This window comes from Panulirus ornatus, chromosome 4 (assembly GCF_036320965.1).
Source record: "Panulirus ornatus isolate Po-2019 chromosome 4, ASM3632096v1, whole genome shotgun sequence".
NCBI lineage: Eukaryota > Metazoa > Arthropoda > Malacostraca > Decapoda > Palinuridae > Panulirus > Panulirus ornatus.
Genome location: NC_092227.1, coordinates 73,924,310 through 73,952,221, shown reverse-complemented (window position 1 = coordinate 73,952,221; position 27,912 = coordinate 73,924,310). Strand labels below are relative to the sequence as shown.

The window sequence follows — 27,912 nt, the reverse complement described above, 5'->3', positions numbered from 1 at the left end:
ATAGCATAAACTCCCCATACACTTTGATACAACAAATGTTCAATACGTATCCCATACATGTAGGAGAATCTCACGGAGGGCGTCACACATCTCGGTTAAAGCTCAACATTGGCGGGAAGCGGCGGCTGTGTGGCGCTGGCTAGTGTGGCATTATTACGGTCTACTTACAAATATTCAAACTTTCTTGGTGTGATTCGTGGTTGGCACAGTTTACAACCAGTCATGCCACCCAAAAGGAAACAGGTACTTACTTTTATAAGAGTGTAAATGAAAAGCAGAAAATAAATGTCGATATGCACTACAGCGTCTCAATACACATGTCTGAACTGGCGTGTTCTGTCCCGAGCCTGAACGGGCAACTTGAAATATATGATCAGTATAATGTCTTGTAAGAGAGGTTTTGTGTCATCGCAAAGAATGGATGGATTCTAACAGAGTATAACTCCGGCTAGGTTGACGTCCATATTAAATTGTGCTTTACCAATAATCAACCGCAATATAAGTTAAATGTACCTGAAGGGTCAGTTTACAAAACATTGCGAAACTGTCGGGAAATATTAGATTTATGGGTTGTGGTTCAGGAACACCTATGAATTGTGGCGATTTTAGGATGCTAACAAAGCTATCCTAACCGGGGTCTAAAGTAACCTATCATAACTTATAGGAGTGTGAGCTTACCTTAAGTAGTGTTGTTTTCGTCGTAGTCATGGGTCTTAGAATTGCCTAAACAACTGATTCCCAGAGCTCAAGTCTTAGAATTCCCTGGATTTCCGAAAATAACACCGTTGTTTCAACAGAAACCTAAGAATTCATTGATCACATTCCCTCTTTACAGTACGATTATTTTGCCGACAAATGTTTCGGCGCCGTTTTGTAAAATGATAATACGTTGGGGTCGTTCGCTTTGCTGTGCCGCTTTATTAATGTATTACTAATTAATGATTTGCCAGAATTTTATGAGATATATTTTGAGGAAGGATATGGTCCACGGGCGCTTTGCCTCCCAGAAAGTGGTTCAGTATAGTTGATTGGTTTGACTTGCAACTGAAAACTTCATTTATTTCAAATTATGAACTCTACAGTGACTTCCTGAGCTTTGTGAAAAACTCTTCCTTTTTTCAGTAGAAGTATTATTTCTGTATTAATATTTGCATAACGTCTATTAAAGTAATAAAGAGGAAAATGATTAATATGAGCATAATACCATTTGACTCTGGTGACACTGTCAGCAAACTAACTACTGCTAATGAAATATTTGGTAGATGTGTATTTAATTGATTTTTTCATAATTGCTGTTTCCCATGCGAATGAGGTAGTGCTAAGAGCAGATGAAGGAAGGCCTCATCTTTTCACATGCATTATTTGTAATGTGTAAAGCACCAAAATCACAGCTCCTTATCCACATCCTGGTCCCACAGACTTTTCCATGGTTTACCACAGATGTTTCACATGCCTTCGTTCTGTCCATTGACAGCTCGTTGACCTCAGTGTACCACATTGTACCAATTCACTCTATACTGTGCATGCCTTTCACTCTTCTACATGTTGAGGCCCCAATTGCTCAAAGGTTTTTCATTCTATCCTTCCATCTCCAGTTTGGACTCTCCATTCTCCTTGTTCCTTCCACTTCTGATGCTAATGCCCTCTATGTCAACCTTTCGTCACTCATCCTCTCCATACGCCCAAACCATATTAGCACACCCTCTTTTGCTCTTTTAACCATACCTCTTATCATTACACATCTCTCTTACTCTTTCATTATTTCCTCGACTGAACCACATCACACCACATAATTGTCCTCAAACATTTCATTTGCAACATCCACCATCCTCCATGCAGCCTTATCTATATCCCATGCCTTACATCCATATAATAATGTTAGGAATACTATTTCTTAACATACCTATTTTTGCCCTTCTAGATAACAATCTCCCTTCCTCCACATTCCTCAGTAACTGAATCCTGCAACCTCCACCCCCGCACCCAATCTCTGACTCATTTGTCCTTCCATGGTTCCATATGCTGCCATATCCACTCACAGGTATCAAAAACACTTCATTTTCTCCAATTTTCAAAACCCAAACTAACATGTCCCTCCACCCTGCTAAACTTTGCTTTTATTCGCATTTCTGCTCAACTTCCATCTTTCACACATACTACCAACTTCAGTTGCCAACTGCATCATCTCACTTGAATATCTGCTACTAGTGCTGTATCATCAGCAAACAACTGACTCACTTCCAAGGCCCCATCATCTCCCACAGACCACATACTTGCCCATCTCTACAAGACTCGTGTTTACCTCCCCATCAAAAATAAATTAGACATCCTTAGTGACACCACTGCCACAGACTAGCCTTCCCTTGCAACCATTCACTCTCCTGTCTTTCTACTCATACATATGCCATACACCCTTTATAAAAACTCTGCTCCTAGCAGGTTTTCTCCTCCACCATATATTGTTATTATAATATTTAATCTGGAATAGAACTTTTAGGTTTTTTTGTGCTCAATTTGGAGCATTTGTTTTTATCTTCCAAGAATGAATAGCTAATAGTTGGAGAGGCAAATATGATTTTTTCCCAAAACCATATTCCTCCTCACTATAATTGTCATGAATTAAAAAGATGTTTCAAATCATGTAGCACCACACCACATCATTCCTATTTAGTGTAAGGAACGTATTGACACCGATTTTGTCCAGTTTCAGAATGATATAAGAATAATGAGGATAAACTGGTATCTTATCCAATTGTGTAATTGATACCTTTGGTATATATTTTGTAAAACTTGAAAATTCATTAAGTTATCCTGCCAACAAAATATCCATGTTGGTCTTAAAATGGTAATACACTTTGTAATCCTCTATTTCCATTGCATATATATGTATGAAATGTTTACTTGTGAAGTTAATTATTTTATCAATGGAAGGAAAGTTGTTTTATATAACAGGATTTACAAATTTCCATAATGAAGCTTTGAATTATGATTTTTCTTTTCATTCCAAGTCCTGGTAGTCATTTTGTATTTCAGTATTTCTTGGAACTTCATTCTAATTAGAAGTGTTTTGTCCTTGTGACATTTGTCATTGTCTTATTCCTACCCTATTTTCTTTATTATTCTCTTATGAATTGAAAAGGAATTATTGTTCTTAAATAAATTCACAAGTTATGAATTTTCTATTACTTTTAGATGATATATACACAGAATGAAGTCTAAATTCATACCTAAGCAAGCTCTCCTTTGCACAAGTATCATAGGTGATTTCTCCTAAGCAGAGAAATACAATGAAATATGCATAGTATTCCAGTAGGGTAGATAGAATACATCTGTAATACTTTAGGAGACCCAGTTGACTAGCCAAATTTATTTTAACAGTTTAATTCTTTTTTAAGTATACATTTCTCAGATTTTGTTGCTCAGTCTCCATTTTGATGATGACACCTTACTTTTTGATTTATTATGATTCTTTAAGGGTTGCAGTCTTAAATCTAACAACACACATTGTCTACTGTTGAGAAATTTGGTAATTGCTGCCATATTTATATATTTACACGTGTACATATTCATACTTGCTTGCCTTCATCCATTCATGGCGCTACCCCACCCCACAGGAAAACAGCGTCGCTACCCCCTGCTTCAGTGAGGTAGCGCCAGAAAAATAGACAAAAAAAAGTCACATTTGTTCACACTCAGTCTCTAGCTGTCATGTGTAATGCACAGAAACCACAGCTCCCTATCCACCTCCAGACCCCACAGACCTTTCCATGGTTTACCCCAGATGCTTCACATGCCCTAGTTCAGTCCATTGACAGCACGTTGACCCTGGTATACCACATCGTTCCAATTCACTCTATTCCTTACACGTATCTCACCCTCGTGTATGTTCAGGCCCTGATTGCTCAAAATCTTTTTCACTCCATCCTTCCACTTCCAATTTGGTCTCCTGCTTCTCCTTGTTCGTTCCACCTCTGACACATATCTTCTCTTTGTTAATCTTTCCTCACTCATTCTCTCCAAATGTCCAAACCATTTCAACACACCCTCTGCTCTCTCAACCACACTCTTTTTATTGCCACACATCTCTCTTACCCTTTCATTACTTACTTGATCAAACCACCTCACACCACATATTGCCCTCAAACATTCCAACACGTCCACCCCCCTTTGTACAGCCCTATCTATAGCCCATGCCTTGCAACCAATTAGTATTGCTGGAACAATCATTCCTTCAAACATACCCATTTTTTCTCTCTGAGCATGGTGAAGATAATACCTCAGAGCTACTAACAGAAAAAATATGAAATTATTTTACAAAATTTCAAATTGGAATGCACTAAATTCCTGTGAATCAACCCAAAAAGAAATACATGTATGTGGTCAGAGGTTAAAGGTTTAAGAGGACTAAACCTCACTATGACAGAATCTTTCATGAATGTATTAAGAATTTATTTTAATATTTTATAGGTCTGTGACTTGGTACTTACTCCTTAAGTAATTACTGTTGAAATATCTTATTTATATGATTACATTCCATTCTCTCTTTTAAAGGGAAGCACCAATAAAACCCAAGAAAAGAAGGAGACTAAGAAAGTAAAGAAGGAAGATACTGCTTCTGATGCTGAGACAGGAGATGGAAAGAAATGGAGTCTGAAGATGTTGTCATGGAATGTTGATGGCCTGCGTGCTTGGTTAAAGGTTGAGTATCTGACGTTAGGCTTGAAACTGTAAGTACTCTTCATCAGTAAATTCTATTTACATTGATATAATTGGGAAAAACAAACTTCCCTAACAAGTCTAAGGCTGACAGATGAAGAAGTTTACAGAATTAAGCTTTGTTTTCTAAGAATATAATTTGATGATTTATGTGTTCTGTTATGAGAATGCAAAAAAACTTTTTCATGCTTGCTGTTTCCTGCATTAGCATGGTAGGGCCAGGAACAGATGTAGAAATGGCCTTATTCACTCACATATATTCTCTAGCTTATTGGGTTTCAGCTGGCCAGGGGCTGTGCTGCAATTTTCATTTTCTTAAAGTTTATTTATGTGATGCAAGAGTAATGTATATGACAAACTGAATGTGACATGGGTAAAAAAATGAATTGTCAAATTATATGTTAATCAGATGTGTATGGAAAGTCATTGTGTAATGTGACAAAGATTGTTGAACATTATGTCACTAATAATGTTTAGCTTTCTCTCAATTTGAAAGGGGTTAGTGAACATAGATTAATTAGTCTTGCTAACTCACTTGTGTTATTTATATTTTGTAATCCTCTCATTTTACCTTGTAACTGTTCATGGAATTTTTTGTTTTAATTGTCAGAGTAATCTTTCCAGAAAGATGGGTTGTCAGTATTTGAAAGTGAGGACCCAGATATTGTGTGCCTCCAAGAAACCAAGTGTAGTGAAAGCAAACTTCCGAAGGAGGCCAAGGATGTCAAGGGTTACAAAAGCTACTTTATGTCTGGTAAGTTAATTTCTGTGAGCTTAGATATTGTCGGATATAACACTTGTGAAACCAGACTTGAGCTAATTTGACCTACCAGTTCACTAGAGCAAATGGAAATTTCAAAGAAAGCAAGGATATCACTTGTACCATCGAGAGCATTACTTGGAATTTCAAGAAGAGTTTTAATACCTGCATAGCCCACAAGTGTCATTCAGAATTGGGACATCACTCCAGCTGAACCATGTTTGGAAAATAGAAAAAAAACACTCTTGGTCTACAGAATGTATGCCTGTTTGGCTCTTGTATAAGCAGTTGATCACAAGACTTTTTTTTTTTATTTTTTATTATACTTTGTCGCTGTCTCCCGCGTTTGCGAGGTAGCGCAAGGAAACAGACGAAAGAAATGGCCCAACCCCCCCCCCATACACATGTATATACATACGTTCACACACGCAAATATACATACCTACACAGCTTTCCATGGTTTACCCCAGACGCTTCACATGCCTTGATTCAATCCACTGACAGCACGTCAACCCCGGTATACCACATCGCTCCAATTCACTCTATTCCTTGCCCTCCTTTCACCCTCCTGCATGTTCAGGCCCCGATCACACAAAATCTTTTTCACTCCATCTTTCCACCTCCAATTTGGTCTCCCTCTTCTCCTCGTTCCCTCCACCTCCGACACATATATCCTCTTGGTCAATCTTTCCTCACTCATTCTCTCCATGTGCCCAAACCACTTCAAAACACCCTCTTCTGCTCTCTCAACCACGCTCTTTTTATTTCCACACATCTCTCTTACCCTTACGTTACTCACTCGATCAAACCACCTTACACCACACATTGTCCTCAAACATCTCATTTCCAGCACACCCATCCTCCTGCGCACAACTCTATCCATAGCCCACGCCTCGCAACCATACAACATTGTTGGAACCACTATTCCTTCAAACATACCCATTTTTGCTTTCCGAGATAATGTTCTCGACTTCCACACATTCTTCAGTTGATCACAAGACTTATTTTCTGTATTTGAGTACATGTAGTTGTAGAATCCTATGGGACAGCTCTTTAAAAGGTATATTGTATATGATTGAATTGCACTCCAGTCCATCAGGTTCAGAAGCCATCATAAGTTTGAACAGGGTAAGTTATATCTTGACCATGATATTCATGATAGTGGGTGACAAAAGAAATAGCATTTATTGAATCTGACCGTCTGACTTAGATTGGTTTACACACTGTTTGCCTGGGCTGGTAAAAGAAACAAGGAAAATATCTGGAGGTTTCCTGAGGAAAGGTGCCTTTCTACAGGAATTTCAAGGTTAGTATTTAGAAAATTCTGTACAAACAAAAACTACTCAAGACAATTTATAAAAAATTTATGCGTAGGGTAACAGATTAGAAAGGATTAGGAGACTGCTTTTGGAAAGTAGAAGAGCATGATAACTGTAGTGATTGAAAGGAAGAAGAATGATGCAAGTGGTTAAAAATGAGAATATATTTAGCAACAGAAGTAGGAATGCTGAAGCAAAGGAGCACAGGAATCAATTACAGATGTTTCAGTAATGATCAGAGAGATGGGGAATCCTTTAAAAGAAGCTGCAGTGAGAAGCAAAGTAAAGATATGAATGAACTTTTTGCTGTTATGGAGGTAAGTGATGGGAAGGGAGAACTGTTTCAGAGTATTATTGATGAATATATGAAAGCTGTGGTTTTGGTGCATTACACATGACAGCTAGAGAATGAGTATGAACGAATGTGGCCATTTTGCCTTTTCTTGGCACTACCTCGCTGGAGAGAAGGGGGGATGCTGTTTCCTGTGTGGAGGGGTGGCAATGGGAATGGATGAAGGCAGCAAGTATGAATATGTACATATATGTATACGTATATGTCTGTGTATGTGTATGTATGTACGTTGAAATGTATGTATATGTATATGTGCGGGTATGGACGTTTATGTATATCTATGTGTATATGAGTGGTTGGGCCATACTTCGTCTGTTTCCTTGCACTACCTTTATGACAGCGATTAAGTATAATGTAAATATAATGAAAGCAGAAGGTGTATTCTTAAATACTGTCAAAATTCAGCAGTTCCATATGATAGCCAACATATTGGTATGACATATTAGTGCCAAAAGAGTTAAACAGTAGATAAAGATACATAGATCAATGTTAATATGTAGAGTGGAAAAGGATTTCATTCAGTTTTAGGAGGGAAGGGTGACAAAGGAGTCAAATAAGATACAGTTGCTCATTCAGTAGATAACTAGATGCACTTGTATGCTAATGATTCAAGAATGTATTTCTCCACTTCCTTCATATTTTCTATCTTTTCTTGATCTGCATCTCATCTTGTCACAACATTCTATAAATTCAGATTTGGACGGGACTTCCCTTATGCATCCTGGTTGAAACCCTGTTTCTGCCCATAACTTTCTAAAATCCCTAACCTTTTTCTCATTTGTTGATGGATATGCCCCATCTTGGAAACACCGAATTGCATTACATTAAGGATGAATGAAGAAATGGTAAGTGGAGGGAGCAAGTGGTGGTACCATTCTATCTATCTGTATCTCTGATGCCTCTTCCCAACTAGAGCTCCCCCAAGGGGGTGGCCATGACAATAGAGTCTTCATAACAAGTGAACTCCAGTGCTGCAGGTATCAGTAGAAAGAAACAGTATTATTCAACATGCATGATGTGTGGCAAGCACCACATGCTAGTCCTGCCATCTTGGCAGAATCTCATCATACAAGGAATAGTATTATTATTCAACTAGTTTGACATGTGGTAAGTGCCAAAATGGCAGGACCAGCATATGGCACTTAACACACATCATATTAGATGAATAATACTGTTCCTTTCTGCTGTCACTTGCTTTAAACAAATGAATATATGGGTGTGATTTCAACCACATAAGTTTGATCGAGTAAGTAACGTAAGGGTAAGAGAGATGTGTGGAAATAAAAAGAGCATGGTTGAGAGAGCAGAAGAGGGTGTTTTGAAATGGTTTGGGCACATGGAGAGAATGAGTGAGGAAAGATTGACCAAGAGGATATATGTGTCGGAGGTGGAGGGAACGAGGAGAAGTAGGAGACCAAATTGGAGGTGGAAAGATGGAGTAAAAAAGATTTTGTGTGATCGGGGCCTGAACATGCAGGAGGGTGAAAGGAGGGCAATGAATAGAGTGAATTGGATCGATTTGGTATACCGGGGTTGACATGCTGTCAGTGGATTGAATCAGGGCATGTGAAGCGTCTGGGGTAAACCATGGAAAGCTGTGTAGGTATGTATATTTGCGTGTGTGGACGTATGTATATACATGTGTATGGGGGTGGGTTGGGCCATTTCTTTTGTCTGTTTCCTTGCGCTACCTCGCAAATGCGGGAGACAGCAAAAAAAAAAAAAAAAGTTTTCTTTCAAATGTTTCTGTAGTTGTTCTATGCATGTTGTTATTTTGATTTGGTTTCCAGGCAGGGTTTATGTATTTATTTATTTATTTTATTATACTTAGTCGCTGTCTCCAGCATTAGCGAGGTAGCGCAAGGAAACGGACAAAAGAATGGCCCAACCCACCCACATACACATGTATATACATAAATGCCCACACATGCACATATATATACCTGCACATTTCAACATATACATACATATACATACTCAGACATATACATATATACACATGTTCATATTCATACTTGCTGCCTTCATCCCTTCCCATCACCACCCAGCCACACATGAAATAGCACCCCTTCTCCCCGTACGCACACAAGGTAGTGCTAGGAAAAGACAACATAGGCCACATTCGTTCACGCTCAGTCTTTAGCTGTCACGTATAATGCACCAAAACCACAGCTCCCTTTCCACATCCAGGCCTCACAAAACTTTACATGGTTAACCTCAGACGCTTCATATGCCCTGGTTCAAACTATTGACAGCATGTTGATCCCGGTATACCACACCGTTACAATTCACTCTATTCCTTGCATGCCTTTCACCCTCCTGTATGTTCAGGCCCCAATCGCTTAAAATCTTTCACTCCATCCTTCCACTTCCAATTTGGTCTCCCACTTCTCATTCCCTCTACCGCTGACACATGTATCCTCTTTGTCAATCTTTCCTCACTCATTCTCTCCATGTGACCAAACCATTTCAATGAACCCTTTTCTGCTCTCTCAGCCACACTCTTTCTATTACCACACATCTCGCTTTCCCTTTCATTACTTACTCGATCAAACTACCACACACCACATATTGTCCTCAAACATTACATTTCCAACACATCCACCCTCCTCCACACAACCCTATCTATAGCCTATGCCTTGCAACCATATAACATTGTTGGGACCACATTTCCTTCAAACATGCCCATTTATGCTCTCTGATATAACATTCTCACCTTCCACACATTCTTCGATGCTCCCAGAACCTTTGCCCCCTCCCCCACCCTGTGACTCACTTCATACTATTTTATCTTATATATTTTTAGTATGTTCCATGGTGTTCCTGTAATTTATTTTTGGTATGTTCCATGGTGTTCCTGTAGACTAAATTGATTCTGTAGTCTCCTTGTTAAGATGCTTTCAGATTTGTTGCTATGTATAGATTATCATATATTTCTTTTCTTTTATACCCTCCATTGTTCCAGTTCTTTCGGCCATTTATGGTAATCACTGTATTCAATCCCCTGGTTTTTCTCATGAAGTGCTAATGAATTCTTTTTAATTTGATTTTGTCTGTTTTTTGCACCCTATCATTTGGTATCTGATTGACCCTCCTGACACTACATATTGATCTCAAACATCTCATTTCCAACACATCTACCCTGTTCTTAACATTTATGTCTGAGGCCCATGCTTTGCTTCTGTATGACACCAGTGGGACTACTATACCATCAGACATATCCATCTTTGCCCTTAAAGACAGTGAATTCTATTTCCACATCCGTCAGTACACCCAGGACATTTGTCCCCTCACCCACCTTTTGACTCACTTCAGCCCTTATGGTTCTGTTCACTGCCATATTCACTCCTGTGTCTAAGTTCTCTTCGTTCAAACTCACACTCCAAATAACTTCTCTCTCTTCACTGCTAAACATATTAATCTTGCTTTTATTCACTTATCTCAACTGTTCCTTTCACATTTCCTAACTTATACACCAGCTTATGCTGTTTTTCACTCAAATCTGCCTCTAGTGTTGTCATAAGCAAACAAGTGACTCACCTCCCAGGTATCCCTACCCACAAGAGACTGCATACCTGCTCTCACTCTAAGACCCTTGCATTCACCTCCTTCTCCATGTCATCTAATAACAAATAAAACAGCCATGGTGACATCATGTACCTTTGCCACTGACTTACCTTCTGAAACCACTCAGCCTCCTGACTTCCTACTTGGAGAAATATATCTTAGGTTTGTAGGACATCACCTTGCATAGAAATGAGTTATAGCTTTAAAAACCTGTATTTTTCACAGTAGAAAGTGCTTTAAGACCATTGGATTCTAATGCTGTACATATTTGACAAAATCAATCAAATTAGGTGATCCTAAAAATTAACGCTTATAATAGGGGATAGGGGAGAAAGAATACTTCCCACGTATTCCCTGCATGTCGTAGAAGGCGACTAAAAGGGAAGGGAGCAGGGGGCTGGAAATCCTCCCCTCTCATTTTTTTTTATTTTAATTTTCCAAAAGAAGGAACAGAGAAGGGGGCCAGGTGAGGGTATTCCCTCAAAGGCCCAGTCCTCTGTTCTTAATGCTACCTCGCTATCGCAGGAAATGGCGAATAGTATGAAAAAAGAAAAAAAGAAAAAAAAAAATAGATACAGAATGAGGTGGCTCAAGTAATTGGTGTTTGAAGATGATTAATTAATTGGAGATGGAACTGCTGATGTGATGGGGACTTGCAGATTGTGTAAGTATGTTATTAATGATCAAAACCACATGGGAAAACCAGAATTCATCTCGAAGGACAAGATTTGAAGGTGTATATACAGTAACAGATGCTTTAGAGAGTGCATAAAATAAACATTTTCAGAAATCAATCTGGTATATTTTGTGTGAATATCTAGCATGCCTTTCTGGAAAGAAATATGAGAAAATGCAGACTCATGAATATTTAGCTTATGCAGTTTTAATTAATGTGTCTTTGGTTTTCCAGCCAAAACGGATGGATATTCTGGTGTTGCTCTATATTCCAAGACAGAACCACTTAGTGTAACTTACGGATTTGATGATACAAAACATGATGAAGAGGGGCGGTGCATTACTGCTGAATATGAGAAATTTTATTTAGTCACCACATGTAAGTATAATTTTATGTATTTTGCCACAATGTTTTTGACGTAGACAGCAAAATGTACATTTGAATATTGGTTGTAGGAAAATTTTAAGGCAAAATTAGATATAAAATTGTTAATTACATAAGAAAATAATAGTTTTGATACTGGTAATTCTCATCATATAAAGGATTGGCATATGCAGTTTCACTCATGTGTTACCAGTTATCCAGTTGTTACCTGGACTCTAGCTGCCAGGTGTTACACCGAGTTAAAAGTCACCTTTAGCAAGGCAGTGGTGTAGAGTGTAGGGCAGCTTTGGAGCTGCAGGAGCTCATGTAACATCAGGACCCTTCAGAAAGTGGTCTTGGGATAAATACATTCAAATACAGTGTCCATCAATGAAGTAGGCATGGGAGGGCCGCTGTAATTATATTGATACAAATCATCTTACCCCTCCTAAAATAGTGTTGGTGTCTGTCAGTGAAATTGGTGCTGTATAACAAGTAGTGGCAACTACTTGACATGCAGGCATACCACATGATCCTGCCTCAATAGTAGTTTGGCTGTTATACGAGGGAGGAATGCCTTGTTGTGCTCCCCAATTGTGCCTTGGATTTTCCTTTGTTTTTTCCTGTTTTATACTTCTGTCACCTACTGTGGTTGGATACTCACAAGTGACAAAATAGCTACTCTAGTTGCACTTTACAATTGAAATATGCCACTTAAGGACATTTCTTATATTACTGGTGTGAGCTAGATAGGAGCACAACGATGGGTGAAGAAAGTTAAATGTTAGTGGCAGCACTGCTACACCAATCCATGTGAAACGCTTTGGGAAGGCCAGAAAAACCTTTCATGTACTCTGATCATTCTTAAACGTCAATTTGATGCAGATCCATTCTTGAATACAAAGAATATAAAGTAAAAACCCTAGACTGCTCAGTGATGTGTTGGTAAGGACATTGCAGTGCCACTTATACAAGGACCTTAAGTACTAGAGCCTCTCTCTTCTTTTTCACTAATAATCTTACTTCTTCATCCACCACTCACTACCCTTTCTAATCTGTCCAACTCCCACGCTTCTCATGCCACAGGCATCTTTTGCACAAGCCATCACTGCTTCCCTAGATACATCCCATTCCTCCCCACTCCCTTTACGTCATTTGTTCTCACCTTTTTCCATTCTGTACTCAGTCTCTCCTGGTACTTCCTCACACAAGTCTCCTTCCCAAGCTCACTTACTCTCACCACTCTCTTCACCCCAACATATATATATTTATCCTTGGGGATAGGGGAGAAAGAATACTTCCCACGTATTCCCTGCGTGTCATAGAAGGTGACTAAAAGGGGAGGGAGCGGGGGGCTGGCAATCCTCCCCTCTCGTTATTTTTTTAATTTTCCAAAAGAAGGAACAGAGAACGAGGCCAGGTGAGGATATTCCCTCAGAGGCCCAGTCGTCTGTTCTTAACGCTACCTTGCTAACGCGAGAAATGGCGAATAGTTTGAAAGAAAAAAAGAAAGAAATATATATATTATTTTTATTTATTTTGCTTTGTCACTGTCTCCCGTGTTTGTGAGGTAGCGCAAGGAAACAGACGAAAGAAATGGCCCAACCCACCCCTCATACACATGTATATACATACACGTCCACACATGCAAATATACGTACCTATACATCTCAATGTACACATATATATACACACACAGACATATACTTATATACACATATACATAATTGATACTGTCTGCCTTTGTTTATTCCCATCGCCACCTCGCCACAAATGGAATAACATCCCGTTCCCCCCTCATGTGTGCGAGGTAGTGCTAGGAAAAGACAACAAAGGCCCCGTTCGTTCACACTCAGTCTCTAGCTGTCATGTAATAATGCCCGAAACCACAGCTCCCTTTCCACATCCAGACCCCACAGAACTTTCCATGGTTTACCCCAGATGCTTCACATGCCCTGATTCAATCCGTTGCCATCTCCCGCATTAGCGAGGTAGCGTTAAGAACAGAGGACTAAGCCTTTGAGGGAAATCCTCACATGGCCCCCTTCTCTGCTCCTTCTTTTGGAAAATTAAGAATGAGAGGGGAGGATTTCCAGCCCCCCGCTCCCTCCCCTTTTAGTCGCCTTCTACGACAGGCAGGGAATATGTGGGGAGTATAGATATGTATATACTCTCAACACCACCGTGGAACAGAGAATCTGCTAATAGTCCACATTTTTGTTTTCATTCACAGTAGATTTCAGTATTAATACTAATCATTTTCCATTTCTTCCTTGAATTAAAACATTTATCTATTTTCTTTTCATCCATTATTTTTTGCATTTAGTGAAATTCGTTTGTATGCAACAGATGTCCCAAATGCTGGAAGAAAGCTTGTTACATTGGATAAAAGAATGGATTGGGATCCCAAGTTTCGGAAGTATCTTCAGGACCTTGATGCCAAAAAACCTGTAATTATGTGTGGAGATCTCAATGTTGCACACAGTGAAATAGGTTAGTAGAATTTTTATTTGTACTTACTGTAATAGAATGGAAAATTTTTCAAATATGATTATCCTCCAGGTAACTTACAGGTACAGAGAAAGTTGTGTCAAGTTACTGACAATGATAGGGATGACATTTGCATGCTGTGGAAATCTTAAGCAGATGATGATTGCAGTAGTTTGTTCATGAATAAAGATTTTTTTAGTTAGGGATAAATGAATTGAAAAATTTGTTTGAGAAATACTTATAAAGGGATTTTTAATGTTGCATTTATGGGCACGTTTGGTGGGTTTGATATAGATGCCTTTTGGAAGAAGTTACTAATTACATGGAGTGTCTTTGGGAAAATAGGCAGGTTTTCAAGTAGGAAGGGAGGAGGTTGAGTGTTTCCAAGTGAATGTGGATCTGTGTCAGCAGTTATGTGCCAGTATGGTTATTTAATCTGTTTATGAATAGGATGGAGCCAAGGAGATGTCTGTTGTTCTTTTCAGATGACATAGCTTAGGTGGCAAACTAGAGATAGACACATTATCTGTATCTTTGATGCCTGTTCCCACTGGGAACTCCCCTCAAGGGGGTGGCTATGGGAAAGGGGTTTCCACTTATCTCTGTCCTTACATGCCTCCCTTTCATACACCATTCCACACATTCTTCCACCATTTCTCTCCCTCCAATATCTTTCCACTGTATTTGACCATGTCACAAGTGGTCGTCCTCTCACACCAACCTCTTTAATTGTACTATCAGACACTCGCCTTGTAAAATTCCAATCTTGTATTCTTTTCACGTTCCCAAACCACCTCAAAGTATTACGTTTCACCCATTCTTCCACTCCCTTTGCATCCCGTCATACTATAACTCTCATCCACCTTTTCATTTCTTCTTCATTCCATCTTGTCGTACCACATGCTTCTCTCAGATAGTTCATTTCCACAGCCTAGATTCTAGACCTCTGTGAATTATTCCATGTCCATATTTTGGCTGCATAGGTCAGGGCTTGAAGGGCTATGCAGTCCTTTAATCCTTTCTTCACTTCCATACTTGAACCTCTATCCTTCATTATTATGTTAAGAGACCCAATGACTCGTCTACTGTCTCTCTTATCTTACCTTCGATATCACCAAACTTTCCCAAACTGTGTCACCTTTCTTCCCCAGTATGTACAACTCAGTTTAGTTTACTTTCCTTACTCTGTGGGGCTTTACGAATTCTGTATTTTCATTCTACCCAAGATAGCTGCCAGTTACTTAAACTGTATCACCTTTTCCAGTCTCTTCTCCAGTATCTGCAACACAGTTTAGTTCTTTTTCCTTTCTCACTCTGTGGGGCTTTGCAAATTCTCTGTTTTCATCCTGCATCAGTGAGGTAGCGTTCAGAACAGAGGACTGAGCCTAAGAGAGAAAATCCTCACTTGGCCCTCTTCACTTCCCTCTTTTGGAAAAGTAAAAACTGGAGGGGAAGATTTCCAGCCCCTCACTCCCTCCCCTTTTAGATGCCTCCAACAACACACAGGGAATATGTGGGAAGTATTCTTTCTACCCTATCCTCTATCCCTAGGGATAGGGGAGTAAGGGTTTTACTTGACTGCTAGAGAGTGCTGTGAGTGAATAAGGCTATTTCTTTGCCTGTTCCAGAACTACTTCATTAATTTATGACATGCTGAACATATATGAAAAGAAAACATTTACCCAACTTGTCATTGTCCCTATCTTCACTTTTGCTCAAGCCTTATAATGAACAGAATTCATCAGCATTACACTTACTACCTTTGTTTCCTTTTTTCTTCAATATTGAAGGCTCCAGTCACGGACAAAAGTCCACATCAAGTCCAGCCCTTAATTGAAATATAGAGAAAATTATGAAACTGAAAAAGAAAAGATAAGGGAAAGTATTTACAAATTTAGGAGGAAGTGAAAGACCTGTCTTTTTGAAATATACCAGGTCATAGTTATTAGTTAAAACATGAGACAGTAGAGAGTTCCAAGTCTCAACGTGTAGGGAAGGAAGCAGGTATCAAACCTCCCCCCACCCCCCTAGTTGCTGATGGCCTGATTTTGGGAGCAGAAAGCAAAGTAATACCTGTAGAAGAGGGAAAGTGAACCAACATTGCAGCATAGGGCAAGGGGGTCAAGTTTGGAAGTTAGCCTGGGACAGTTTATGAGTTGGATTGCTTTTGACTTGACTGTCAAGTAAGCATACAGAGCTAGAACCACCCCAAATATGAGAGCAGTGCTCCATACAAATATGAATCAGTCCCTTTTTATAAATGAAGCAACTGTTCAGAATTAGTTTCGACATTAAACAGGACACCCAGTTTCTTAAGAGGCAGATGTAGCTATTCCTGTAATGTGGGTGTTCCAAGAAAGAGTGGATGTTACAGTAATGCCAAGTACGTTCAAGTCAAGAGATGGAATTACTGAACCATCAAAGGAGAGACGAGTTGTGAGAAGTTTCTCATAGAGATGAACAGAAATTGGGTTTGGAGGCATTAAACTTGAGGTTTTGTGTACCCCACTGAGATATTCTGTCCAAGAGTGAGTTGTAGAGGCAGATGTAGCTATTCCTGTAATGTGGGTGTTCCAAGAAAGAGTGGATGTTACAGTAATGCCAAGTACGTTCAAGTCAAGAGATGGAATTACTGAACCATCAAAGGAGAGATGAGTTGTGAGAAGTTTCTCATAGAGATGAACAGAAATTGGGTTTGGAGGCATTAAACATGAGGTTTTGTGTACCCCACTGAGATATTCTGTCCAAGAGTGAGTTTACCGAGGAAGCTGTGTCAAGACAAGATGTAGATCAAGGGAGAGAAGAGTAGCAGAACTGAAGAATGTGGATGAATGCTGTGTTGAGTCATCAGCGTATGAGTGTGTTGGATTATTTGTAGAGGAGAGGAAATCGTTGAAAAAAGGAGAAAAAGTGTAGGGGACAGAGCAGAACCTTGAGGGACATTGCGGTTGTTGGAGAAAAGTGGGGAGGCTGATCCCTCAACAACAACATTGATAGATCAGCTGGAGAGGAAGCTAGGTATGAAGGAGCCACACCCTGTCAAAAGCCTTGGATATGTCAAGGGCAACGACACATAACCTCCCCAAAATCTTTCAGGGATGACAACCAGGCATTAGTAAGATAGGAAAGAACATCACCAGTGGATCTTGCCTTATGGAAGCCATACTGGTGATCAGAGAGAAGAGTGATTATTGAGGTGTTTAAGGTTATGAGAGTTGAGAAGGGATTCAAAATCTCACCTTGAGTCCTCTTTTGCCATCTCCTACTTATTTTGAATATATGAATTATTTTAGTTTAAAATAGGTGTTTGCCTGAAATGTACTTTTCTGTACAGATGAATATATTAAAAACTCACCATTTGCATTCATACCAGGTTCTGCAAGTCCTCTAACAATACCTTCTGCTTTTGTTTTCCCTACTTTTGCTTTAATATTTCTCCGTTACTATTTTTTCTATCTCAAAATTTGTTGTACTCTAATTTATTTGTTCCTAGATTTTTCTTCTCATGCATACTCATATTGGATGTGATTCACTCTTGGAATTGTCATTTGTATTTGTAGACTTAGCCAATCCTAAGGGGAACAAGAAGAATGCTGGCTTCACACAAGAGGAGAGAGATGGCTTCACAGAACTTTTAGCTGCAGGTTTTGTAGACTCATTCAGACATCTCTATCCAGACAAGACTGCACAGTATACATTTTGGACCTACATTGGCAACTGCAGGGCAAAAAATGTGGGCTGGTAAGTTGTTTCTAATTTTAACATGGGTAATTAAAGTTTTTTACTATATTACATGAATTAATTAATGTTGGTCTTATATATCCATATTGACATATGCAACTCATTTTTTTTATTCAATGGTGGACTGCTTCTAAGCTACTCCAAACAGTTTATTATATTATGTCTTCATGTAAGTGTTAGAAGTCAGGATACACATTCTTATCTTGGTGGGCATTGAGTGAACTTATGGTTTTTGATTGAAGAATCCTGCTTGTTTATGATTTTTACATTTGAAATAGTAGTCTGTTTGCATCAGAAGTGAGATGATTTGACGAGTGCCACAATACCAAAAGCAAACCAATTATTATGACTCCATGGGTAAAGAAGAAAAAAAGCAGGATGGTGATGCAATGTGGTCCAAAAGATTATCAAAGGAATAATTAGGTTAGAACGAAAATCTCCTTTCAGCTACACAATTTTTCTTCAACTCAGTATTTTTCCTGTGTGGACTTTCATAGTCATCCCTTCCACACAAAAATTCATTGTTGTCTCTGTCTTATCTCATTTTTTTTAGAGAAATTCAAGAAAATATATGAGAGCATGCCAGCAAACTTAATGTCATACCAAGTAATAAAGAAAACCTTCATAGAGTGATGCTTATAAACCTTTAAAAGTAGGCTTTATGTATTATTGAAAATGGTGTAGGATGGACCCATGATTGACATGTGCATAATGTGTGAGAGCAGATAAGTATTCTTTTTGAATTCTTTGACAGGGAAAACTTCACTCTAACAGACTAATTAGGAGAAAGTGTGGTTTGTTAGAAGCCATATTCCATTACATCCTGTATTTTTCCAAGGGATATTAATAAATTGGATAGTAAAATGTGACATGGAGACATACCATATTCCTTTAACAGTATGTCATCTTGTAGGTCACTTCCTCAAGACTAGAGGTGTTCGGGGAGTAGCAAATATCTTTATATTTTTTTGTACTCTTTTTCATGGTTACTCTTGTTAGAATGCCATTGGATACAGTCGAAGAAAATGAGTCATTCACTCACATCCATTCCCAGTCTGTCGTATATAAATCATAAAAACCACAGTCCCCCGTTCACAACCAGGCTTCACAAACCTTTCCATGGTATCCCCAAGTTGCATCATATGCTCTTGTTCAGACCATGGACAGCACATTTCTAGTATACATCATTCCAATTTACTCTATCCTGTGCAGTCGATAATTTATTCACGTATCCTTTCATCTCCAGTTCACTCTCTTACTACTCTATGTCCCAACCACTTCTGACACATATATCCTATTTGTCAACCTCTCCTTACACTTTCTTTCCAAATTTCCAAACATTTTCAGCGTATCCTCATCAGCTCTTTCAACTGTACTTTTCTTATTACCAGACCTCTCCCTTACCCTACAATTTCTTACTTGATAAGCCCTCCTCAACATTTGAATTCCAAAATATTCTCTGTATGCTTACATTCTTATCTATAGCCCATGCCTAGCATCCATACAATACCATCGGGACTACTACCTTCCCTTCACACATGTCCACCTTGTCTTCCCAGCTTGTGATCTTAATTGTCTCATTCCTCAGTGTTCCCAGAACCTTTATTGTCTTAAAATTCATCTAAGCTCCCATTCATTGCATTTCCACTCCTTGGTATTTAAAATACATTACTTCCTCAATTTTCTCTGTTTAAACTCATACTCCAACTAACCTTATGCTTCTGCACCATTACAGCTAAACTTTATAGCCTTGCTTTTTTCCACACTTTCAACTTTCTTTCATTCGCTCTCCCAGACTCAGATGCCAACTAATGCAGTTTCTTGCTTAAATCTACGGCCAATGCCATGTCATTAGCAAATAAGAACTGACTAATATCCCAGGTGCCCCCACCCATGTCATTAGCAAATAAGAACTGACTAATTATCCCAGGTGCTCCCACCCCAACAGACTGCATACCTGCTCCTGTCACCAAGACCCTTGCATTTACTTTCCTCATCACCCCATCCAAATACTGATTCAACTATGACTACCACTCATTGACTTGAACATATGCCATACTCATGATAAAACTCATTGCATCTAATAGCCTTCGTCACCATATGTTCATAACATCTTCTATAAAGCATCTCTGTCAACCCCATCATTTGCTTTTTCCAGATCCACAAATGCCAATTGCAAATCCTTTTTTTCTAAGTATTTCCCACATTTTCATAGCAGATGCCTGACCAACCCTTTCTCTGCCACTCTTGAAACCACAAGAGGCTTAAGAGGAAATTATATGGGTGGGAAGAGGGTTATGAAGCTTGGAAAAGAGGTTTGCAGGAAGAGGTACCAGGAAAAATTGGATGTATAATAGCAAAAAGTGAGAGGAGATGAAGCTGTGGGAGTGGATGAGAAATAGAAGGTATTTAGGGAAGCACTGCTTATATGTGCAAGAGAAGTGTTTGGCTTACAGAAGTTAGGAGATGGACTGGAGAGAAAGGATAGTGAGTGGTGGGATAACATAGTTGAGTTGCTAGTGAAAGAGCAGAGAGGTGCATGGATGTTATTTGTAATTAAGGAGTGTGACTTATTGGGAGATGTACTTAGAAAGTGGCAGGAGGTTAAGAGAAAGGTGCAGGGACTGGGAAATAGGGAAGATGAGAGTAGGAGTGAGCAATTATCAGCAAACTTTAGGGAGAATAAGAAAATATTTTTGAAGGTGGTTAAGAGTGTAGTAAAAAAGAAAATAATTGGGAAAATTGATTTAGAGCTTAGAATGAAAAGTGGTAAAAGGCATAAATGAGGTGAAGAGAAGTTAAAGTGTGTATTTTAAGTTTTTATATGCATATGGTTATATAATGGCAGATGTGCAAAGTTTTGGATGTGGAGGTATGTGAAGCAAGATAGTCATGAAAAGTGGTTCAGTGAAAGCCTTGCATAAGATAGTGTGGCAAATTGGCTCGAGTTGGATGGAATTGCAGATGGATTTCTTAAGAAAGGGGATGATTGTGTTGTTGATTGGTTAGCTAGGATTTTCATTATATGTATGACTCAGCAGGGTGCAGGAAACATCCCCTCTTGTATTCCAGTTTCTGAAAGACAGATTAGAAGAAGGAGCCAAACAAAGTGTTAATCCTCCATGAAGGCTCTGGCTGGGGTGTCTGAATGTATGTGGATGTATCCAAAATGAGAAGAAAAGAGAGATAGGTATTATGTTTAAGGAAAGAAACCTGGATGTTCTGGCTCTGAGTGAAAGAAAGCTAAGGATAGAGTGGAGGGATGGTAAGAGCTAAGGAAGGGGTAGCAACACTGATCAAGCAAGAGTTGTGGGAGTGTGTGAAAGGGTATAGGAAAGTGAGCTCTGGAGTGATGTGGATAAATATGAAAGTGGCACATTGAGAGAGGGGTGATTATTTGTGCTTATGGATGGGGCCATGAGAAGGAGGATGATGAGGGGCTAGTGTTTTGTGAGCAGCCGGGTGAGTCTGTCAGCTGTTTTTATGCCAGAGATTGTGCATTAGTGATGGATGATTTGAAATGCAAGTTATGTGGCAAATGAGGGCATAATTGGGGGATAGGGGGTATTCATTGAGGTGAATAAGAATGATGGAAAGCTTGTGGAGCTATATGCAGAAAAAGGACTGATTGGGAATAACTGGTTTAAAACGAGGGACATATATATGTGGGTGAGTAGGAAAGATGATCAGAGGACATTGTTTTTTTTTTTTCTACATAAATGCAAAGGAGAAACTCCTGAATGTAAATGTGTTGAATGTGGTAGCTGGTGGGATGTCTGACTATTACGTGTTATAGGCAAAAGTGAAAATTTGTAGGGGTTTTTGGAAAAGAGGAAACTATGTGAGTCAAAAGAGAGTGATGAAAATAAGGGAGTTTGGAAAAGTGATTTGTATGAAGGCAGAAGAGATTAGGTGTAGAATGGAAAAAGATGACAGTAAACAGAGCTTGGGGAGTATGTGAGGAATGGGAGATATTTAAGGAAACAGCATTGGCATTTGCAAGAGAAGCGGGTGGCATGTGGGAGGTTGGCGGGTGAGAAAGGGTAGTGAATGTTGGGATGTAGTAGAGTTGCTGGGAAAGGAGGAAAGAGATGTATGGGCAGTACTTACAGAGAAGGGGTGCAGATAATTGGGAAATGTAAAAGAAAAACAACAGGAGGTCAAGAGGAAGGTGCAAGGGTCGAGAAAGAGGGCAACTGAGAGTTGTGATGAGTATTTATCATGAAAGTGAAGGGAGAAGATGTTTTGGAATGAGTTTAATAGTGTGAGAAAAACAGAACAAGTGAGAACATCATTAAAAGAGGCAAATGAGGAAGTAGTAACGAGTAGTGAGGAGATGGAGTGAGTATTTTGAATGATTTTCAAATTTGTTTGATAAGATGGCAGATGCAGGTTTTTTAGGTTGTCTGGCATGTGATACGAGTCATAGAAAGGGGTGTTGTTTGGAGAGAAGAGGTGATGAAAACCTTGAATAAGAAATGTGGTAAGGATGGTATTGCAGCTGAATATCTTAAGAAAAGGGGCGATTATGTTATTGATCGTGGCGAGGTATTTTTAGGATTGACAAAATCCATGTATAATGCCAACATATAAAGATGAGTGTTTGAACTATAGAGGTGTACGTTTGTTGAGTGTACATGGTTAGTTGTATTTGACAGTGGCGATTAAGGGATGATTGTATGTACAGAGCATCAGAATGGGGAGGAATAATGTAGTTTCAGAAATGGCAAAGGATGTGTGCATCAGATGTTTGCTTTACATAATGTATGTAAGAAATACTTGAAAGGAACAGAAGGATTTGTGTATGGATCTGGAGAAAGCATATGACAGGGTTAACAGAGATGCCTAATGGAAGGTCTTGTGAAAATATGTTGAGGGGGAGATGCTACTATGAGGGAAAAGCTTTTATCAAGAGTGTAAAGCATGTAAGTTGGAAGAGAGGAGAGCGAGTGGTTTCAGATGAAGGCTGGTCTGCAGAAGGGGTGTGTGCTGTCACCATGGCTGTTTAATTTAATCATGGATGGAGTGGAGAGGGAGGTAAATGCAAGGGTCTAGGGGAAATATTTGAGGAAAATGTGGTTTATGGTGGTTTGATCAGGTAATAAAAGGTTGAGAGAGAATTGTGGTAATATGAATTGTATATTTGAAAGAGTTGAAGAGAGCGTATTGAAATGGTTTGGACATATCAAGAGAGCGGGTGAGCAGAGGTTGACAATGAAGATGTGTATCTGAAGTGGATATGAAAAGGAGATGGAAAGATGAAGTGAAAATTATTTTTGAGTGGTTGGGACTTAACATGGAGGAGGGTGAAAGGCATGCATAGGATAGAGTGAATTGGAATGATGTACATATGGAGGTGGCATGCTATCAGTGGACTGAACCACCTGGGGGAAACCATGGAAATGTCTAAGGGGCCTGGTTGTGGATAGGGGGCTGTAGTGTTGGTGCATTGCACATGACAAAGAGGGAATGGATGCGTGTGAATGCAACCTTTTATTGTTATTCCTGTTGCTCCCTCACTAATGTAGGATGCGGTGGACAAATATGAAAGAAAAAGTATGACTCATAGTTGGGTGCTTGAAGACAGATAGAATATCTGTATAATGCCATTGTATAATGGAAAGGGGAACAAAAGTGAACATTCTAATTAGAGGTATAATTTTGTGAATGGTACCTGGTAAGTTGTACGAGAAAATGGTAATTGAGAGGATGATAGGATGGACTGAATTTCATACTAGGGGGGAAGAGCATGGCTACAGTAGTAGTAGAGAATGTTTGTACCAGGTGTTTGCTCTGAAGAATGTGTGTGATGAATTCTTAGAGATGAATAAATACATAAAGAAACTGAAGGATTTGCATGGGTGACTTATAAATTTGGAGAAAGTGGATGATGGGGTTGATAGAGACGATCAGTGGAAGGTTTTGCTAATACATAGTGTGGTAAGAAAGTTTGCAAGAAACAGTGAAGAGGTTTAATCAAGTGAATAAGGCCAGTGTGCAAATATAAAGATAGGAGGATGATTGGTTCCAGGTGAGGGTGAGTCTTTGGCATTGGTGTGCAATGTCACCATGGCTGTTTATCCATTTATGGATAATTAGTTGGTGGTGAATAATGTTTTTTTTTTTTTTTTTTTTTTGAGAGTAGCAGGTATGCAATCTGTTGGGAGTGAAAGGCTTTGAAGGTGAATCAGCTGTTGTTTGGTGAAGACAAGATGTTGATGGCAGAACTGAGAAACTGGTTTGAGTTTGGTAGAGTGAATGAAAGGAGAAAGTCAAGAAATTATTAAATGTGAATAAGTGCAGGGTTATTAAGTTTACTAGTTCAGAGGGATGAGTTGTTTGGAGTGCCTGTGTGAATGGAAAGAACTTGGAGGAAGTAGAGTGTGTCAGACACCAGCAAGTGGATATGGCAGTGAATGGAACCATTGGAGCTAAAGCAAGCCATAGTGTAAGTGGGCAAAGAAATCACTGTCCTGGGAAAAGATATGTATGTTAAATGGTTAGTAATCCCCTCATTGCTGTATGGATGTAAGGGGTGGGCCATAGACAAATATGTGAAAAAGAGGGTGGATGTGTAGGAAATGAAATGTTTAAGTACAATATGTGGTTTGAGGAGGGTTGACTGAATAAGAAGAAAGAGTGACAGAGAGGTGTACCTACTCTATGAGATCTGAACAGGTTGTGGGTAAATGGTTTGAACATATGGAGAGGACGAGTAAGGATAGAATGACTTGAGAGTTTAAACATGTTAGGGGTAGAGGGAACAAAGAAAAGGGACAAACCAAAGATGAGGAAGGATGGAGTGACAGATGCTATGAAGGTTTGGGGCCTAGATATGTAGGAGGGTGTGATACATGCAAGGGATAGAGCTAATTGGAGCAATGTGGGGTGCAGGGGGTTGTTCTCTGGTTATGTGGTTATGAAGAACATATAAGACATGGGGACACCTGGTTGCTGGCTGAAATTTGCTTCCAAATTGCTCATTCACTTTCTTAATGGAGAGGTACAGCTAAGAACCAACATGTTTGTTAATAGCTTCTGGATGTTTCCCTTGGGGTTAGTTTCAACTAGTAGTTTACTATCCCATTGTTTGGTGGAACTTGCTTGAAGTCTTATAGTATTTGTCTTCATAATTTGTCAAGATTTTTGTATTATCCTTTTCATATATAATTAAGATGCTAAAAGTTGTAATTCACTGCTTTTTTACCCCAGTTATGTTAGTCAGTCACATGAGACAGACATTCCGGTGTTTTCTGGTTTCTGTATATTGTTTTCATTGTTGCTTAACCTTTTAATGCTGATATTTTGATGTGTTCCAAGGTGGGTATGGGGCATATACAAGCTTGCAGTATTACAGTAACAGAAAGGTACAGTGAAAAATGCTTATATAATATTTTTTTTTTTTTCAGGAGACTGGATTATTTTGTGTTGTCCAAACGCCTGATTCCACAACTTTGTGATAATGTCATTTGTAGCTCATTCCTAGGCTCTGATCACTGCCCAATCAAACTGCTTATGCAGATTTGATAACCCAACAGACTTGCAGTTTGTCCTTTTGAAATGCTCACTGCCCAATCAAACTGCTTATGCAGATTTGATAACCCAACAGACTTGCAGTTTGTCCTTTTAAAATGCTCATATCTCTAACCATAGAGTTAAGAAATGATATTGAGAATTTTTTGAAAATATGGCAGCATTTAGAGTTGTCAGTAGTGCAAACATTACAGAAGAAATGCAAGGTATTTGTATAATTGATTGTTATGAAGCTCCTTAGTTACTATATTGTTGACTTCTTTGTCTAGATTGTGTTTGATAAGCTGCCTTTTGATTTCTTAATTGTTAATTAATTTTGCAATAGTGATGTTACATGTATAACAGTGTTCCTTTAACTAAATTGAAAATTTTTTATTTTTTTTTTGCTGATAAGGATATTTAAAGAAATAATGATTTGCTTAGCTTAGTAAAACTGTAAGTACATGAATATATTGTTTTTTTTTTTTTTTTTTCAAACTATTCGCCATTTCCCACGTTAGCGAGGTAGCGTTAAGAACAGAGGGCTAGGCCTTTGAGGGAATATCCTCACCTGGCCCCCTTCTCTGTTCTTTTTTGGGAAAAAAAAAAATGAATATATTGTACTTACCATTTTATGTATTCATGTGTGTGATAAAGGTGGATTTACCTGTTTTTGTATTTATTTTGATTCTCATAAGTTTAAAGTATGTTGATCATACAGAATTAATCTTTGCACCCCACTCTTTATTAACCTCATATCTATATGTATTTACCATGCATGGTCCTTAGCAGTCTACCAATTACAACGGGAGACTGTGGTATTGTTTTGTGTTTGTTCCCTTTTGCTTCATTCACACTCATACTTTTTATTCTCCTCATATTCTTTGTTCTAGTTATGCTATTGATTTCTTTTCTCTTTTTATGTAATATGTTGCTACTCAGTTGCACTGTCACTTGAAGTTGATTTTCTCATCTGTTCTCCAAAACCAACATTTCCTCTTTAAAAGTTCAATCCACTCCACAAAAATTGTATACCATTATTTTTAAAATAGAAAATAGTTTAGAAAATTACTTGGAATTAGGTAGAATATTACAAGGAAAATTTTTTTTGTAGGTAGGAACACTGGCAAACATTTTAAATGCTTAGTATTGCTTATTTTGACTGGTTCTATCATGTCAGTGATTCCATCGATTTTACAAGAATTGAAGTGCTAAAGATTATGGACTGAAAAAATAATTGGTTGATGAAATAGTTCGAAGTACATTAGGACTGATTTTGACTTAGTTTTAGATTTTGTAGATTTTACAAATGTTTTAAGATTAAACCTGAATAAAGATAAGTACTCAGGAGTACAAGGATATGCTTTTTAGAATTTTAATACCCATCTTATTTACTTTATCTGATGATATTAGATTTAAAAGCCATCTTTCATATAGTAACGAATAAAGCTGTGTAAAGTCTCTATCACTCATCATTGTTAAAAACACTTTTCTGATAATGTGGATCATCGTAGGCAAATCTTAAGATACAAAATGAAGAAAATAGAATGAACATAAATGGCTAGGACATTTTAAGAAGATTAAAGAAGAGAGAATACCTTAAATGAAATTTCACATGGTAACAGTTGGAAGAAAACAGCAGACATGCCTATAATGAATTGGAAAGATAACATCCAGGAAATCTAAACAAAACACAGAATTGGAAGGTTGGATAGACTGCTGGAGTATGGAGTTTTCTTCGATAAAGTGTTATGGTGGCAATGATGCCTTTCTCTGTCAGGTTAAGTCTACTTAGGACAAAAAAGGGGGAAAAAAAAAAGAAACTGGGAAATTAAGAGAATTACATGAAATCCCAAATTAAGGCAGTAAGTCAGCAAGAACTTTTATCTTAGGACCTTTTTACCCTTGGTTCAAAAAGGAGGGAGAGAGTCCTTTCTCTGTTCATATGTTGCTCATAAAAAGACATTTCCGTTTTTCTTCATTAACTCAACTATATTTGTAGTTATCTGGGCCCCACAAATTCAAATCTCCAGATGGAATGGACAAAAATTATTCAGGTTCATTTTTTTTTTTGAAAGCTCCAGCCACGAACAAAAGTTCACATCAAGGCCAGGTCCTATTTGAAATATAGAGAATTATGAAATGGAAAATGAAATGAATTTTTTGAGAAAGTGAAAAACCTGTCCTGTGAAATGTGCCAGGTCATAGTTACTGGGAAAGACATGAGAAAGTAGACTTCCAAAGCTTTGACGTCTAGGGAAAGAAGCAGTTATTCAAAATGGCCCACCCTTGAGTTGCTGATGGCCACAGTAATTATGTGATGCCTCAGCTTGCTGAGTATTTCATGGTCTAGCTAGTGGTGTGGGCATACAAGCAGCCAGCTCTTGGGAGTAAAAACCAAAGTAATACTTATAGA

General features: G+C 38.6%; 2 protein-coding genes across 2 annotated transcripts in view; one reads left to right on the top strand and one right to left on the bottom strand.

Annotated features, from left to right (window-relative positions):
- Nucleotides 1-27,912, bottom strand: part of Caf1-105 (chromatin assembly factor 1, p105 subunit) — a 305,893-nt gene that overhangs the window by 59,760 nt on the left and 218,221 nt on the right. The gene's annotated exons all lie outside the window — the stretch shown is intronic.
- On the top strand, nucleotides 34-26,860 carry LOC139767446 (DNA repair nuclease APEX1-like). The gene is made up of 7 exons (XM_071696833.1): nucleotides 34-243; nucleotides 4,552-4,698; nucleotides 5,341-5,470; nucleotides 11,625-11,768; nucleotides 14,103-14,246; nucleotides 17,804-17,984; nucleotides 25,394-26,860. Exons 1-7 carry the CDS (start codon nucleotides 223-225, stop codon nucleotides 25,509-25,511), a joined length of 885 nt encoding a protein of 294 aa, XP_071552934.1. The 5' UTR covers nucleotides 34-222; the 3' UTR covers nucleotides 25,512-26,860.